The sequence below is a fragment of the Anomaloglossus baeobatrachus genome (genome assembly GCF_048569485.1).
Source record: "Anomaloglossus baeobatrachus isolate aAnoBae1 chromosome 5 unlocalized genomic scaffold, aAnoBae1.hap1 SUPER_5_unloc_4, whole genome shotgun sequence".
Classification (NCBI taxonomy): Eukaryota; Metazoa; Chordata; class Amphibia; order Anura; family Aromobatidae; genus Anomaloglossus; species Anomaloglossus baeobatrachus.
In genome coordinates, this window is record NW_027441808.1 from 1491115 (window position 1) to 1507375 (window position 16261).

A 16261-nucleotide genomic window follows, 5' to 3' on the forward strand; every position below is an offset into this window, starting at 1 on the left:
CCAGAATCACTAATCTCTCAGGTAAACAGAGAGTTTTGGTGGATTCCAGGCCCCCTCCCCCAGACCTAGGCACAGAAGCACTTCAAGGGGATATAACCTGACTTAACATGACAAACAATATATCGAATAGACAGACCACCACGCCCAAAACATGAACCCACACAAAATAGTACATAACCCACAATATCACACCAAGACACCCCAAATTTGATTTCCAGCCAAGGTAAAATGGACAGTTGTGGTCTGGTATTCTCAGGGTGGAAAGAACCATGGTTATTTGGCCCATCCCGGCCTAAAAATAGCAGGCTGCAGCCACCCAGAAGTGGCGCATCCATTAAACGCGCAAATCCTGGCACTTCGCCCCGGTTCTTCTATTGCCCTGGTGCGATGGCAAATGGGGAAATAAAAAAAAGACAAAAAAAATTATTTAAAAAAAAACACTCCCCAACACTTTCCCTCTTTCACTAATTTATTAAAATGAAAAAAAAAACGGTCTGCCGTAATCCAATTTGGAGGTCATACAACGACTTTGGACCTTCTAGAATATGGGTGGCACACTCAGAGAACATATCTCCCATTTTCTGGAAGTGCAAACCCTTCATGTGAGGAGTGTGGGTGTAGTGATACTGCACTCACACTCCCCGGGTCCACAGCACGGCAGTGTGAGGTGCAGTAAGCTCAGTGTCACTACTAGCAGGGTGCCATCTGAGAGCCACTCTGCACGTGTGGCCAGGATCTTCTGAGAAGGAAGAGGAGGGATTGTGGGGGATCGTCTCTGCAGAAGGTAACGCAAGACCGGGGATTCACGGGTGACCTGGCTGGACCTGGGGAGAACTTTGATGTCACATCTGACATGTCAGATACGACAGAACTCAGAGGATGAGGATGAGTGCAGCCTGTGCTCCGGCCATTTTAGATGATCAGGTGGGGCATGGGACTGGGGGCCCTTTGGACCGGGGTAGGTGACTTATCTCCCGTCTGATATGATTGATCATGCCAGGTGGGAGATAAATCATTTTTTTCCGGCCCGAATCATGATCTCCAGGGTCTGAGCTACCCTTGGTAGCTGAAACCACAGAAATTTTCCGATACTGGGGGGCGGTGTACACTTTATTTCTTTATTGTTTGCCGGCAGCAGCGGTAGGGGATTAACACTATGACCACTAAAACATAATTTTACTACCCGCGGTCATTAAGGGGTTAAAGTCTACAAGCTCCGAAACCAGTTAATATCTAAACTTTAGTATTTGCATAATTTTTCTAGTCTCGGAGTGAAATATAATGTGGGCACATTTTGTAATTTGGATGATTTTCACTCTTTTGCTGCCTTCATACAAGAAATGGGTGATAAATTGTGCGCGTCAGCGAGTGCACAGATCCGTACGCCATGTGTGGCCCCTCTTCTTCCGTTAGAAACAAGAATACATCGAATCCTAATTCCATTGCCCTCTTCTTACCCGAAAAACTGGGAAATTATTTATTTTTGCACTTTTGTATTTTCCTACTCTTATTCCGGGAGCAATTACTCTTTTTCATTTTTCCGTTCACATTGTTGTATGAAGGATTGTTTTTTTATAACGATAATGTGCTACTTTTACAGTTGTACTATTTACATAGCACATTTCATGTTGAATAATTTTTAGTACCCAAGTGATATCTTCCTCCCTTATGTCCATTAATTTTACATATCGGCTCATCTCCTTCCCATTCAGGTCATTATAATATCGGATCCTCTAAGTGATTTTATTCTGTTTAAGAAAATTTCCTATCCAAGATGGATATGGACAGGGACAAGATGGTGGAGAGGATATTACACCTCACCCTAGAGATCCTCTTCCGGCTTACTGGAGAGGTGAGAGATTCTGATGACGTCACATTACATCATTCTTATCTATGGGAATAACAGATGGACAGAACTGGAGAGGTGAGGACTTTGGAAATGTCTGGAGTGAGATTAATTACTGTGTCTCTCCATAACCAGGATTACACAGTAGTGAAGAAGACCTCTAGTGAGCGCTGTCAGGCCCCTGTGTCTGAGGGATGGGGAAGACCCCTGAGCCCAATCACGGGGCCTCCACCTCACCCCCCGATACATGAGGACATCAATAAGATCCTAGAACTCGCCTACAAGATGATTGAGCTGCTGACTGGAGAGGTGACACTGCTGGGAATGCTGGGACATTATACAGTAACGCTATGAAGGGATCGGGGGTGACGGTATCATTGTATGTGTCAGGTTCCTATAAGGTGTCAGGACGTCACCGTCTATTTCTCCATGGAGGAGTGGGAGTATTTAGAAGGACACAAAGATCTGTACAAGGACGTCATGATGGAGGTTCCCCAGCCCCTCACGTCACCAGGTAATAGACAGGATTAAATACACACGGCCTATAATTATCTGTATGTAAGGAATGAATTCAGTCCCTGTATGTGTCTCCTCCAGTTCTATCAAGTAAGAGGACAACACCAGAGAGATGTCCCCGTCCTCTTCTCCCACAGGACTGTAAACAAGAAGATCCCGATGTTCCTCAGGATCATCAGGTAGATGGAGAGAAGGTGCCATGAAATCTCCCTATGATGTGTAGACGGCTGTGAAGGTCTTGTGCTCAGTCTTGTTTTATCCTCCAGTATTACAGTTAGGTCCAGAAATATTTGGACAGTGACACAATTTTCGCGAGTTGGGCTCTGCATGCCACCACATTGGATTTGAAATGAAATCTCTAGAACAGTATTCAAGTGCAGATTGTAACGTTTAATTTGAAGGTTTGAACAAAAATATCTGATAGAAATTGTAGGAATTGTACACATTTCTTTACAAACACTCCACATTTTAGGAGGTCAAAAGTAATTGGACAAATAAACCAAACCCAAACAAAATATTTTTATTTTCAATATTTTGTTGCGAATCCTTTGGAGGCAATCACTGCCTTAAGTCTGGAACCCATGGACATCACCAAACGCTGGGTTTCCTCCTTCTTAATGCTTTGCCAGGCCTTTACAGCCGCAGCCTTCAGGTCTTGCTTGTTTGTGGGTCTTTCCGTCTTAAGTCTGGATTTGAGCAAGTGAAATGCATGCTCAATTGGGTTAAGATCTGGTGATTGACTTGGCCATTGCAGAATGTTCCACTTTTTTGCACTCATGAACTCCTGGGTAGCTTTGGCTGTATGCTTGGGGTCATTGTCCATCTGTACTATGAAGCGCCGTCCGATCAACTTTGCGGCATTTGGCTGAATCTGGGCTGAAAGTATATCCCGGTACACTTCAGAATTCATCCGGCTACTCTTGTCTGCTGTTATGTCATCAATAAACACAAGTGACCCAGTGCCATTGAAAGCCATGCATGCCCATGCCATCACGTTGCCTCCACCATGTTTTACAGAGGATGTGGTGTGCCTTGGATCATTTGCCGTTCCCTTTCTTCTCCAAACTTTTTTCTTCCCATCATTCTGGTACAGGTTGATCTTTGTCTCATCTGTCCATAGAATACTTTTCCAGAACTGAGCTGGCTTCATGAGGTGTTTTTCAGCAAATTTAACTCTGGCCTGTCTATTTTTGGAATTGATGAATGGTTTGCATCTAGATGTGAACCCTTTGTATTTACTTTCATGGAGTCTTCTCTTTACTGTTGACTTAGAGACAGATACACCTACTTCACTGAGAGTGTTCTGGACTTCAGTTGATGTTGTGAACGGGTTCTTCTTCACCAAAGAAAGTATGCGGCGATCATCCACCACTGTTGTCATCCGTGGACGCCCAGGCCTTTTTGAGTTCCCAAGCTCACCAGTCAATTCCTTTTTTCTCAGAATGTACCCGACTGTTGATTTTGCTACTCCAAGCATGTCTGCTATCTCTCTGATGGATTTTTTCTTTTTTTTCAGCCTCAGGATGTTCTGCTTCACCTCAATTGAGAGTTCCTTAGACCGCATGTTGTCTGGTCACAGCAACAGCTTCTAAATGCAAAACCACACACCTGTAATCAACCCCAGACCTTTTAACTACTTCATTGATTACAGGTTAACGAGGGAGACGCCTTCAGAGTTAATTGTAGCCCTTAGAGTCCCTTGTCCAATTACTTTTGGTCCCTTGAAAAAGAGGAGGCTATGCATTACAGAGCTATGATTCCTAAACCCTTTCTCCGATTTGGATGTGAAAACTCTCATATTGCAGCTGGGAGTGTGCACTTTCAGCCCATATTATATATATAATTGTATTTCTGAACATGTTTTTGTAAACAGCTAAAATAACAAAACTTGTGTCACTGTCCAAATATTTCTGGACCTAACTGTATATGTGTTATATTTGTGTAATGAGAGCGGTGGAGATGGCAGGATTAGGAGAGATAAGAGCTTTGGTTCCTTTTAGTTCTCGTTCACACTACTGTATTTTCAGTGCTGTCCATAAAATAACACAACGTCTCGCCCTCAGACCATTGTTATTGGATGTGGCGGTGCAGATGGGGATTTTCTTCCTCACTGACAGAATCTGCGTGTGAGAATAATCCCAGCATCCTCTAGTGTAAATCGGAGGAGACTCGTCCATTCAGGTCTGTGTCTGCACAATCCATCAGATTCCCACCAGCTCCACCATACAGCAGACATTGTGTTACGGGTACATTGCAGTTCTGTAATGGAGGAAGCTGTAAATGGTCTTGTAAATTATTAATAGCGGCTGTAAATACCGGATTGTATATGGATGACAAATAAGAAAAGACTTGTCCTAGTTTTCTGGATGAAGCGGTGATGATTCTTTATCTGGCCGTGTGATCCCGGCATTAGAGGCCGTTACATCCCGGGAAGAGAGGATTTATCTACAAAGTGTAAAATCTTTCCCTTCTCTGAATATTTCTGCCTCCGGTCACATCCCGTCTGCCGGTAGAACGGGCTCCGCACCACAAAACTTACATCCAACTCATCAATTCTGTTGGGTTTTTTCTAAGTCACTTTTTTTTTATCTTCTCGTATTAATTAATGTTTTTTGTTCCAGATTCTTCAGAATGGAGCAAGTGGATGATGAATTTTGCGCACAATAGAAACGCTTTGTATTTTTCCCTTTTAACCTGTGTTTGTAACTTTTTAGTACAAAATGTCTTGTGTTCCTAAATGGCGGCAAGATTGCACCAAAATATTTGCTATGCATAAAATATCTCGGGTGTGGACTGGAGAACATTTCTGATAAAATTTCATCATTTTTTAGGTTGAAGGTAAACATACCTTTCCTTGAAAAACTATTCACTCCCGGTGAACTTTTCCATGTTTGTTTACATTACAGCCACAAACAAGTGGATTTTATTGGGGTTTTATGTGATAACAACACAAAGTAGCAAATATTTGTGAGTATAAAGGAAATTATACATGAATTTCTAAACATTTTAAGAAATATAAAAATTGTGATGTGCATTAGTATTCAGCCCCTTGAGTGAATACTTTGCAGAACAAACCTTTCTCTAGAATTACTGCTACCAATCTCTTTGCACATCTAGAGGTGACATTTTTTGCCCTTTCTACTTTATAAAACAGCTCTGTCTCAGGCCCCCTTCACACGTCCGTGAAAATCACGCACGTGTTTCACGGACATGTTTCACGGACGTGTCAAAGGTGCGTTTTCCCCTCCATGAGCCGTGTTTATGGCACTACGTGTGTTCTCCGTGTGTTATCACGGATAACACACGGAGAACGAGAACTTTCAACTCACCTGTCCCTGGCGTAGCTGTACGTGGTGCTGAACTTCAGTCTTCGGTCCTGCCAACTCCCCGCTGCTGCTGCTTCTGGCCAGAGTGAAGTGAATATTAAATGTGCATAATGAGCGGCGGTCGGCAGCAAGTGACAGCAGAGACAGGAGGGCTGGAGAAGGTGAGCAAAGATTTGTTAATTTTTGTCTCTGACACGTGAGTTTTCTCCGGCACGTTTTCACACGGGACCGCATCCACACTACATCTGTGTGGTCCGTATGCGGGCCGTGTGACACCCGTGATGCCGGAGAAAACGTGGACATATCTACGTGTGGAACACACGGACACGCGTATGCTCCACACGTTCCATGGCAAAACACGCACGTGTGCGCAGACCCATTGACTTTAATGGGTCTACGTGTGCCCGTGTCTCCGGTACGTGCAGGAACAGACCTAACACGTACCGGAGACACGTGTGTGAAGGGGGCCTCAGGTAAATTGGATTAAGGCATCGGTGAAGCAATTTTCAATTCTTATTCTTTTGCTTTTAAAAATGTCCACTCTTCCATGAAGACCAAATTTGTGGAGTTTATGATTTATAGTTGTCCGGTGGCCAGATCTTCCCCCTGAGCTCTGGATCGCTTCTGCTTTTCCACTGACCACAAGCCTCTTGGCTGCTTCTCTATAATTAGTGCTCTCCTTGCTTGGGATGTCAGTTTAGGTGGACGCCCATGGCTTTGTACTTTTTCAGTTGTGCTATATGTGACAACTCCGCATCTGGCCTCTTGTGTGAGGAGAGAACTGTTCTTAATTAGGTCAGATGTATTGTGCCTTCGATTGGCAAATTAAGAGAAGTTAGCCATTGTTTCACGTCAGACTGACCAGAGCCCTATTGTCTGTTAAATGTTGATTGCCTCAGCCTCTTTGACTACATCAACTAGAGGAATATTATGCAGTCAGATTGAACTGAACCAGTGAGAGAACAGCCATTTCCTACCAATCCTGTAATACACAAAAACCTGAAATGAGAACTGAGGGATATCAAAAAGGCTTTGCTCCTGTTACCACATTCATTTTGCAAGACTTCAGCATAGGAGCCACGGTTTCACCTGGAGGGTCACAGATTTGCTTCCCTGCTTAATGCTGAGCCCACATATTTGCTTGGCGAACCCAGGTGAGGACAATTTAGTTGCCTGGATACACTTCTTGCTGTGCTCAGTCAGGTTTATAGCTTGCTGCTATCTCCTCTCAGTGGGTGCTCATCAAAAGCGAAGTGCCACTGATTGGAATAGTTGGCCCTGAAGCCCCAAAGCCACAAATATTCTAAACCCTTGTGAGCCAATTGATGGGTGAGACTCTGTCGTTTGTACCATCTTGTGATCTTGCTGGAAATGTACGATACGTGTTTGCCTGTTGGTGAACTAATAATGTCTCACCAAGGTGTGGTTACCTCACCCTGTTTTGTCTGAGTAATGTTCTGCCCACAAGGAAGGAGTGCGGGCATTCGGTGGGATGAGCCCTGGTCCGAGCAGTCTTTCTGAAAACAGCCAGGCCAGCAGACGAGCGTACCCATTGACCCTCATGTCTCCACTTTATACTCCTGCTATTTTTGGATGATGGATTGAAAAGTGCTTAGTGGGATGTTCAGAGCTTTAGCTATTTTTTTTTTTATAACTGAACCCTGCTTTACTCTTCTCCACAACTTTATCCCTGACCTGTCTGGTGGGTTTCTTGGCTTTCAAAATGCTGTTTGATCCCTAATGTTCTTAAACAAAACTCATGAAATCTTCACAAAACAGCTGTAGTTATACTGAGAATAAATGATACAGGTGACTCAATTTACTAATTATGTGACTTCTGGAAGCAATTGGTCACTCAGGGGCATCATACTACAAGGGGCTTAATACAAATGCACATCACAATATTCAGATTTATATTTTTAAATATTTAGAAAACCATCTATCATTTCCTTTACACTTCACAAATACTTGTTACTTAATGCTGGTACATCGCATAAAATCACAATAAAATAAATTTACGTTTGTGGGAGTAACGTGAAAATAAGTGGAAACGTTCCGGGGGTGTGAATACGTTTTCAAGGGGCAAAATTCCTTCATGACTCTAAAAATATCAGACTAGTTCCCTGGATCAATGTCCCATCACAATATCTAGTACTGATAACCTGCCATAATATACTTTGTACGGAAGGCATCCAAGCCCACCTTGAATTTTTGTAGTCTATCAAGAATTATCACATCATGTGTCAGAGAGTTCCATATTCTCACTGCTTTTACAGTAGAGAATCCCCATCTGTGATTATGACTGAACTTCCTTGTCATCATTGCAGGCCTCAGTTGAAAGCTCATTAGAAATATCTCAGCAATGCCCCTGATATACTTCTACATAAAATCACCTCCTGGCCTTTGTGTTTCCAAAATGAATAACCCCAGGCTTGCTAACCTGTCCTCCTAGTGCAGACCTTCCATTCCTGTAATGGTCGCTCTTCTCTGCACCCGCTCTAGTTCAGTTATGTCCTCCTCATTCACTGGAGCCCGAAATTGTGCAGAATATTGTAAGTGTGGCCGCACTAGTGACTTGTATAGAGGCAAAACTGTTCTTGTCCGGAGCATCTGTGCCTCGTTCACTGCATCCTATTATTTTATCTGCCTTGGCAGCAGCTTCCTGGCCCTGGTTGGTTTTCTCGTCCTTCCGCACACCCACATCTTCTTCTGTGTCACTGTTCTACAGTAACTATTTAAAAAAATTGTCGTTTAAAAATCAGCCAAAAAAATCTGGAAATCTAAACTCCTGCAAACATACAGAGAACAAAAACCAACAGATTAATATTATAAAATAGTAACGTGCCATACATGTGGAAGAGAAGCCACTTCGTAATATTATTGGATAGAGGTTCTTCATTTCGTTTACTGCAGCCATGAATTGTCTTCTTCTTCATGTCATACATGTTAGCGTTATTTCTGCAGCCAGTGATCGGATATAAAGTCTCCAGTAATTATATTACTGTACAGGATTCTTTATGATTTCACATCATCACCTTCTCCCCATTCAGGTCCCTACAATATCAAATCCTCTAAGTGGAGATCCTCTATATAAGAGAATTCTCCTGATTGCCCCATCAAGGATGGATATGAACAGGGACAAGATGGCGGAGAGGATATTACACCTCACCCTAGAGATCCTCTTCCGGCTTACTGGAGAGGTGAGAGATTCTGATGACGTCACATTACATCATTCTTATCTATGGGAATAACAGATGGACAGAACTGGAGAGGTGAGGACTCTGGAAATGTCTGTAGTGAGATTTATTACTGTGTCTCTCCATAACCAGGATTACACAGTAGTGAAGAAGACCTCTAGTGAGCGCTGTCAGGCCCCTGTGTCTGAGGGATGGGGAAGACCCCTGAGCCCAATCACGGGGCCTCCACCTCACCCCCCGATACATGAGGACATCAATGACCAGAAGATCCTAGAACCTACCTACAAGATGATTGAGCTGCTGACTGGAGAGGTGACACTGCTGGGAATGCTGGGACATTAGACAGTAACACTATGAAGGGATCGGGGGTGACGGTTTCATTGTATGTGTCAGGTTCCTATAAGGTGTCAGGACGTCACCGTCTATTTCTCCATGGAGGAGTGGGAGTATTTAGAAGGACACAAAGATCTGTACAAGGACGTCATGATGGAGGTTCCCCAGCCCCTCACATCACCAGGTAATAGACAGGACTAAATACACAAGGCCTATAATTATCTGTATGTAAGGAATTAATTCAGTCCCTGTATGTGTCTCCTCCAGTTCTATCCAGTAAGAGGACAACACCAGAGAGATGTCCCTGTCCTCTTCTCCCACAGGACTGTAAACAGGAAGATCCCGATGTTCCTCAGGATGTGTTTCCTCCAGCTCTATCCAGTAAGAGATATCTACTCATGTACTTTCTGCACTAATTTTGTGTTTACATTTTTAGACTTTCTGCTCTGGGTTTTTTCAGCTGTATTTTCTTTGCTTCTGCTTCTTCTGTTTGTTTCTAGTGTCTTCTCTATGTTGTTATGAAGGCAACTCAAATAACTGCAGAGGGTTCATGAATACTCTGTTTCCCTAAAAATAAGCCCTGGTTACAGTCAGGGCTAGTGTTAGGAGGAATCAAACTGTGCAATTTCTCAGGAACCCCACTTTCTTAAGGACCTTATCAGTTGCATTCGGAAGTTGATTGTTTAAGGACCTTTGATGAAGTCATGTGACATGATGTAAGCAAAGGTCTCTTAATTGCATGAGTCTAAAAGAACTGAATAGAAGACAGGCTGGCATGGTGATTCGGCATTAGGGGAAAGGGAGAGCAAACAGGACAATTTTACAGGGCCCCCATTTTCCTAGCGGCCCCAGTGTTTATATGCCGATTATAGGACTGTTCAAGAACCTTTTTGACATCACGTCATGTGACCAAAGGTCTCTTACTTGCAGGAGTATGAAGCTGAAGAGGAGACAGGTTTCTGTGTGTGTATGTGTGTGTGTGTGTGTGTGTGTTTGTGTGTGTGTGTGTAGATAGCTAGATAATAGAAAAATAAAAGTTACAGCCGCACACTGAAATACCAAATTTTTAAACTACCAAAAAATATCTAATAAAATTATTGCTTTAGAGAATGTGAACTACTGGCAAACTACCCTGGAAGGATTGGAGACACCTACAGAAGGAGATTTGACACCTAGACCTTGATTCTTCAAAGCAATTATGCCAGAATTCTGTCAGAAATCACTTTTCAATCAATTTTTTGTGCAACACAGTTGTGAAAAAATAATCGTGCGACTAAATCATCATGGCGCGCTGTGCTGACATCACTCGCATGTCCTTCAGCTCCCAACAGTGCAAGCAGACATGGCCTCCTCTTGCTGGTAGCTCATAGCGAAATGTATGACCTCCAGCGCCACCGCGAAGAAGCTGACTATAAAGCACGTGACTGTGATCGGAGGAGGCCTGATGGTTGCCAGGATAGTGCATGTAGCTGCAGCAACCAGACACACTGTTGTTGTTTTAGTGGACCAGACTGATGACATCTTGAAAAAGTCTGCCAAAAGTATTGAAGACAGCTTGAAAAGGGTCACTAAGAAGATGTTTGCGGACAAGCCTGAGGCTGCTTCACAGTTCATCAACAAAACGCTCTCAAACTTCAGCACAAGCACAGACCCAGCGGCCGTGGTGCACAGCAATTATCTGGTGGTGGAAGCCAAAATAGAAAACTTGGAAGTGAAAAACGCACCAATCAAGACACTGGACAGATTGCACCAGAACACACCATATTTGCCAGCAACACATTCTTATTGGTAATAACTGACATAGCCAACTCCACAACTAGGCAGCATCAGTTCGGAGGGCTGCATTTCTTTAATCCAGTACCAATGATGAAGCTGGTGGAGGTTATTAAGACAGCAATGACTAGCCAAACGACTTCTGACTCTCTCATGGACTTCAGTTAAACACTAGGAAAAATGCCTGTGTCCTGTAAAGACACCCCAGGGTTCATTGTTAACCGTCTTCTGGTACCATAACTAATGTAATTCGTGCATCTTCATGAAAGAGGTCATGCATCGAAGGAAGACATGCATGTTGCAATTAAATTGGAAGCCCGTTACCCAATGGGTCCTTTTGAGCTTTTGGATTATGTTGGTCTTGACACTAGTAAATACACCATTGATGGTTGGTACCAGATGGAACCTGAAAACCCCCTTTTTGCCCCCAGTGAATTGCTCAATAAGCTTGGAAAGAAGACCGGAGAAGGGTTTTATAAAGGCAGATGGTTGGCCTGGCTGCACTGCAGAGCTATATTGTTATAGTCTCTTGTTTGCTTTGATTATGATGACAGTTGTTGTTTTTACATTGCACGGTTTTCTCAGCACTTATTAAGACTCTAGTGCCTTACAGTCATGATTCTCTATTTCATCAACATTTTTTGTACCGCTGATTCCAAACATTGATACGTCATAGCCATTCTACAGTCAATAATAAATGAATGTACTAAAAATTAATTGTGCAACTTTTGGAGGTTTCACGCCAATTTTAACCAGCTTTGCCAAAATGGGCAGAGCTTGGCCAGAAGAAACGTGTGATGCCACCATTTCTCTAATTTATAACAAACTGCGGCGTTCCCTATGCCAGAAATCTCACTTCAGTCCCTGACATCAATTTTCATTGTACATTGCCGGTCTTGGAGCCTTAATGTTTATCTGTGCAGACAGCAAGACTCTGCTACCTACTTTGGTTACAAAGCCTAAGGATAGGCCATCAATGTTACAGTCCCAGAGAAGCCCATTAAATATTTGGCATGTGTCTCTATTTGATTTTTGTCTTTGGAAAAAAAATTTTTTTTAAATTGTCTATGTTGTGGATCAATGTCACAACGAGATGCTTGCAGACATAGCCAACTGTCATGGTGGCATCAGGATTTGTAGAAATTATAGATTCTGGCACTCTGCATGTTCACTTTTCTGATGTCTGTGAGCAGCGCAGGCAGACGCAGGCATCAAACCACATACTTAGTAAGACTAGCAAGAGTAAAGCAGGCTTTACACGCTACAATAAATCTAACGATGTGTCGGTGGGGTCACGTCGTAAGTGACGCACATCCGGCATCGTTAGTTATATTGTGGCGTGTGAAACCTCCGTGCGATTGCAATTGAACGTCAAAAGGTTCATCGCATGCACGTCGTTCAATTACTAAAAATTGAACATGCGGTTGTTCAATGTTTCCCGAGGCAGCACACATCGCTGTGTGTCACACCCCGGGAACGATAAACACAGCTTACCTGCGTCCCGCGGCTCCCGCCGGCAATGCGGAAGGAAGGAGGTGGGCGGGATGTTTACGTCCCGCTCATCTACGCCCCTCAGCTTTTATTGGCCAGCTGCCGTGTGACGTTGAACGTCCCTCCCACTCCAGTAAGTGGATGTTCGCCATCCACATTGAGGTCGTATGGAAGGTAAGTACGTGTGACGGGAATTAATCGTTTGTGCGACACAGTCAACAAATTGAACGTGCCGCACATACGATGGGGGTATGTCACAACGCATGCGAGATCGCATGTGTAATTGACACGTGTAAAGCAGGCTTTATTCTCTGCTGAGCTCCTTGTTAATGTTTTTGATCACATACTGTAGAGGAGCCAGTATCATTCGCTCCCCTTCTGTATATGCTGGCTGGACTATTCCATTAATGCCAGCTATAGTTTAATAGTTTACCTATACAGATGTGGTGAGGTGTTGTGATACAAACTAGTGGTTGTTGTGCATTATTGCTGTGAGCAGTTGTGGTGTTAACCCTTGTTGTCTTTTTGTTTCTGCCTTCCTGCTCTTGCTTTTCTCCTTAGTCTCTCACTCTTTATTTCTGTGAGTTTGCAGTGTGTCTGAATTTTGGTTTTCGCGTCTGTCTTAATCTGTATTTCCATCATACTCCTGCCCCTTCCTTCCTTGTTCAGGGGTAATCCAGAGGTTAGGGATAGCCTAAGGTCTCCTAGCATGAGGGAAAGTATAGGAGCCCCCTGTCCCTCATTATCCTACAGTCACATTGCGACAATCAATCAGATTATTTACTGTAGCACATTCCAGAGAATTGGTGCTAGGAATGGGAGATCCGAATTAATGAAGATGTAACTCTTAAGAGGGCTTTACACGCAACAACATCGCTAACGAGATGTCGTTTGGGTCACGGAATTCGTGACGCACATCCGGCCTCGTAAGCGACGTTGTTGCATGTGAAACGTACGAACGACTGCTAACTATCAAAATTACTCACCTAATCGTTGATCGTTGACACGTCGTTCTAATCCCAAATATCGTTGCTGTTGCAGGACGCAGGTTGTTCGTCGTTCCTGAGGCAGCACACATCGCTACGTGTGACACCCCAGGAACGAGAAACAACACCCTACCTGCGTCCTCCGGCAACGAGGTGGGTGTCACCTTCTTTTGGCTGCTTCTCCGCCTCTCCGCTTCTATTGGACGGCTGCCGTGTGACATCGCTGTGAAGCCGCACGAACCGCCCCCTTAGAAAGGAGGCGGTTCGCCGACCACAGCGACGATGCTAGGTAGGTAAGTCCGTGTGACGGGTCCTAGGTGTCGCTGCGTGTAAAGCAACCTTTCGATCTCGTAATTGGACAACAGATTCAGAATAATTTGTTTCATAATTTAATTTCTTATGTTATGGTTTAAAAAAATAAATCTACTTTGCAAATTATATCATTAAAAAATAATAACATTGTGTTTATTTTTAGCCGATGACTGTATCAGGAATTCAGATGGACCTCTAATATCTTCAGAATTTAAAACAGATGATCAAACTATCACACATGATGCATATGAAGAGCATGCTGTTGTCCCAGATATACCTCCAGTCCTTCCTTGGAAAGCTTTATCATCTGATCTTTTGAAACAAGTCCAAAATTCCGATTTATCACAGAATTATAAGCAAAATAAAAGTTACAGAAGGGATGTGGAACATGAAACGGCTCCTACAAGGGAGAAATCATTTTCATGTTCAGAGTGTGGGAAATATTTTATACGAAAACCAAACCTTGTTAAACATCAGAAAATTCACACAGGAGAGAAGCCATTTTCATGTTCAGAGTGTGGGAAATGTTTTATTCAGAAAATAAACCTTCTTACACATCAGAAAATTCACACAGGGGAGAAGCCATTTTCATGTTCAGAGTGTGGGAAATGTTTTATTCGGAAATCAGATCTTGTTAGACATCAGAAAATGCACACAGGGGAGAAGCCATTTTCATGTTCAGAGTGTGGGAAATGTTTTATTCAGAAATTTGTCCTTGTTTTGCATCAAAGATCTCACACAGGGGAGAAGCCATTTTCATGTTCAGAGTGTGGGAAATGTTTTATTCGGAAATCAGATCTTGTTAGCCATCAGAAAATGCACACAGGGGAGAAGCCATTTTCATGTTCAGAGTGTGGGAAATGTTTTATTAAGAAATTAGAACTTGTTTTGCATCAAAGATCTCACACAGGGGAGAAGCCATTTTCATGTTCAGAATGCGGGAAATGTTTTACACGAAAATCAAACCTTGTTACACATCAGAAAATTCACACAGGGGAGAAGCCATTTTCATGTTCAGAGTGTGGGAAATGTTTTATTCAGAAATCTATACTTATTTCACATCAAAGATGTCACAAAGAGGAGAAGCCATTTTCATGTTCAGAGTGTGGGAAATGTTTTAAATGGAAATCAGGACTTGTTTACCATCAAAGAAAGCACACAAAATAAACCAGTTTTATGTTCTGAATGTGGAAAATGTAATTCTCAGATCTTGTTAAACATGTGAAGAAGCCACACAGGGAAGGAACCTTTTTCATGTTGTGAATAATTGAAATGTTTAACTGGTAAATCAAGTCTTGCCGACCATCAGAAAACCAACAGTAGAGTAGAGTAGCCATTCTTGCTTTTAGAATTTGGCAAATGGTTTTTTTTTTTTTTATCATTAATCAAGTCCTGTTGTCACAGGAGTCACATGGGAGAAGCCATCACGATGTACTAGAATTCAAAGGATTTTATCCAAAAATTGGCTACAAGTGCTCTAATAAGAATTGGTGAGGGAAAGAACCATTTTCTTTCTTTTTAAACTTATCGTATTTTTCGGACCTTAAGACACACCTAGGTTTTAAAGGAGGAAAATAGGGAAAATAAATTGTAAAAATGTGGTCATGACGCACTGTTATGGGGTGAATTTGCTGCTGACACTGTTACTGGAGTAATATCCCCCAATTTCTAGCACAATGACGACTTTCTCTTTAAATATTGCTTATCACAAATCTGTGACTGCCTTTTTTATTTACTAAAGCAATGGAGAGCTGCAGATTAGTGAATTTTCTAAATATAATCCAGTACCAAAACGTTTGGAAGTGTCCTTAATGTCCCCCGAAAGGAACTTCCAGGTTGTGAGATCACACAACCCTCAGCGATCACTGATAGTGAAAGAGTGAGCTCTACGACCCCAGCTCTGCAGCATATAGGGAAGCCCTTTTTTTTAATTATTTCATGAATTTCATGAAATAATTAAAAAAAAAAAACCGACGTGGGCTTTGCCCCATTTTTGTGTCTAGCCGGGTGCAACTAGGCAGCTGGGGATTGGAATCCGCAGCACAGGTTAGCCCGAGCTTTCTGGGCGCCTCTGCTGCGAATTGCAGTCCGCAGGCGCCCCAGAAAATGGCGCTTTCATAGAAGCGCCATCATCTGGCGCTGTATCCAACTCTTCCAGCTGCCCTGATGCCGGGTGGCTTGCTGGGTAATTATGAGTTAATACTAGCTAGTAAAAAAAGCTAGTATTAAGTCAGAGATTCTTAATGTCAGGCAAGTTTGACCCGGCCATTAAGAATCTCCAATAAAGGGTTAAAAAAAAACACACCACACAGAGAAAAAATACTTTAATAGAAATAAATACACAGACATACTTAGAGACTCCATGTTTATTACTCCCTCGCATCCCTCCACGATCCATGGTCTTCTGTCTTTTCTCCTTCAACCCATGCAGCCCTGCTACATCAGCAGCGCTGCATGGGGGAAGACGCTGCTTCCCGTGCA

At 42.9% G+C, this 16261-nt stretch overlaps 2 protein-coding genes and 1 pseudogene across 2 annotated transcripts; all 3 read left to right on the forward strand.

Moving 5' to 3' along the window:
* The first annotated feature begins 1716 nt into the window (after positions 1–1716).
* On the forward strand, positions 1717–8939 carry LOC142259255 (uncharacterized). The gene is made up of 5 exons (XM_075331734.1): positions 1717–1852; positions 1982–2155; positions 2237–2360; positions 2444–2541; positions 8739–8939. Exons 1-5 carry the CDS (start codon positions 1775–1777, stop codon positions 8937–8939), a joined length of 675 nt encoding a protein of 224 aa, XP_075187849.1. The 5' UTR covers positions 1717–1774.
* Positions 8940–8942: 3 nt separating this feature from the next.
* Positions 8943–14966, forward strand: LOC142259256 (uncharacterized). Its single transcript, XM_075331735.1, has 4 exons — positions 8943–9197; positions 9279–9402; positions 9486–9599; positions 13944–14966. The coding sequence occupies exons 1-4, from the start codon at positions 8943–8945 to the stop codon at positions 14945–14947; spliced, it is 1497 nt and encodes a 498-aa protein (XP_075187850.1). The 3' UTR covers positions 14948–14966.
* Positions 10597–11516, forward strand: LOC142259242 (hydroxyacyl-coenzyme A dehydrogenase, mitochondrial pseudogene; annotated as a pseudogene).
* Positions 14967–16261: the final 1295 nt, after the last annotated feature.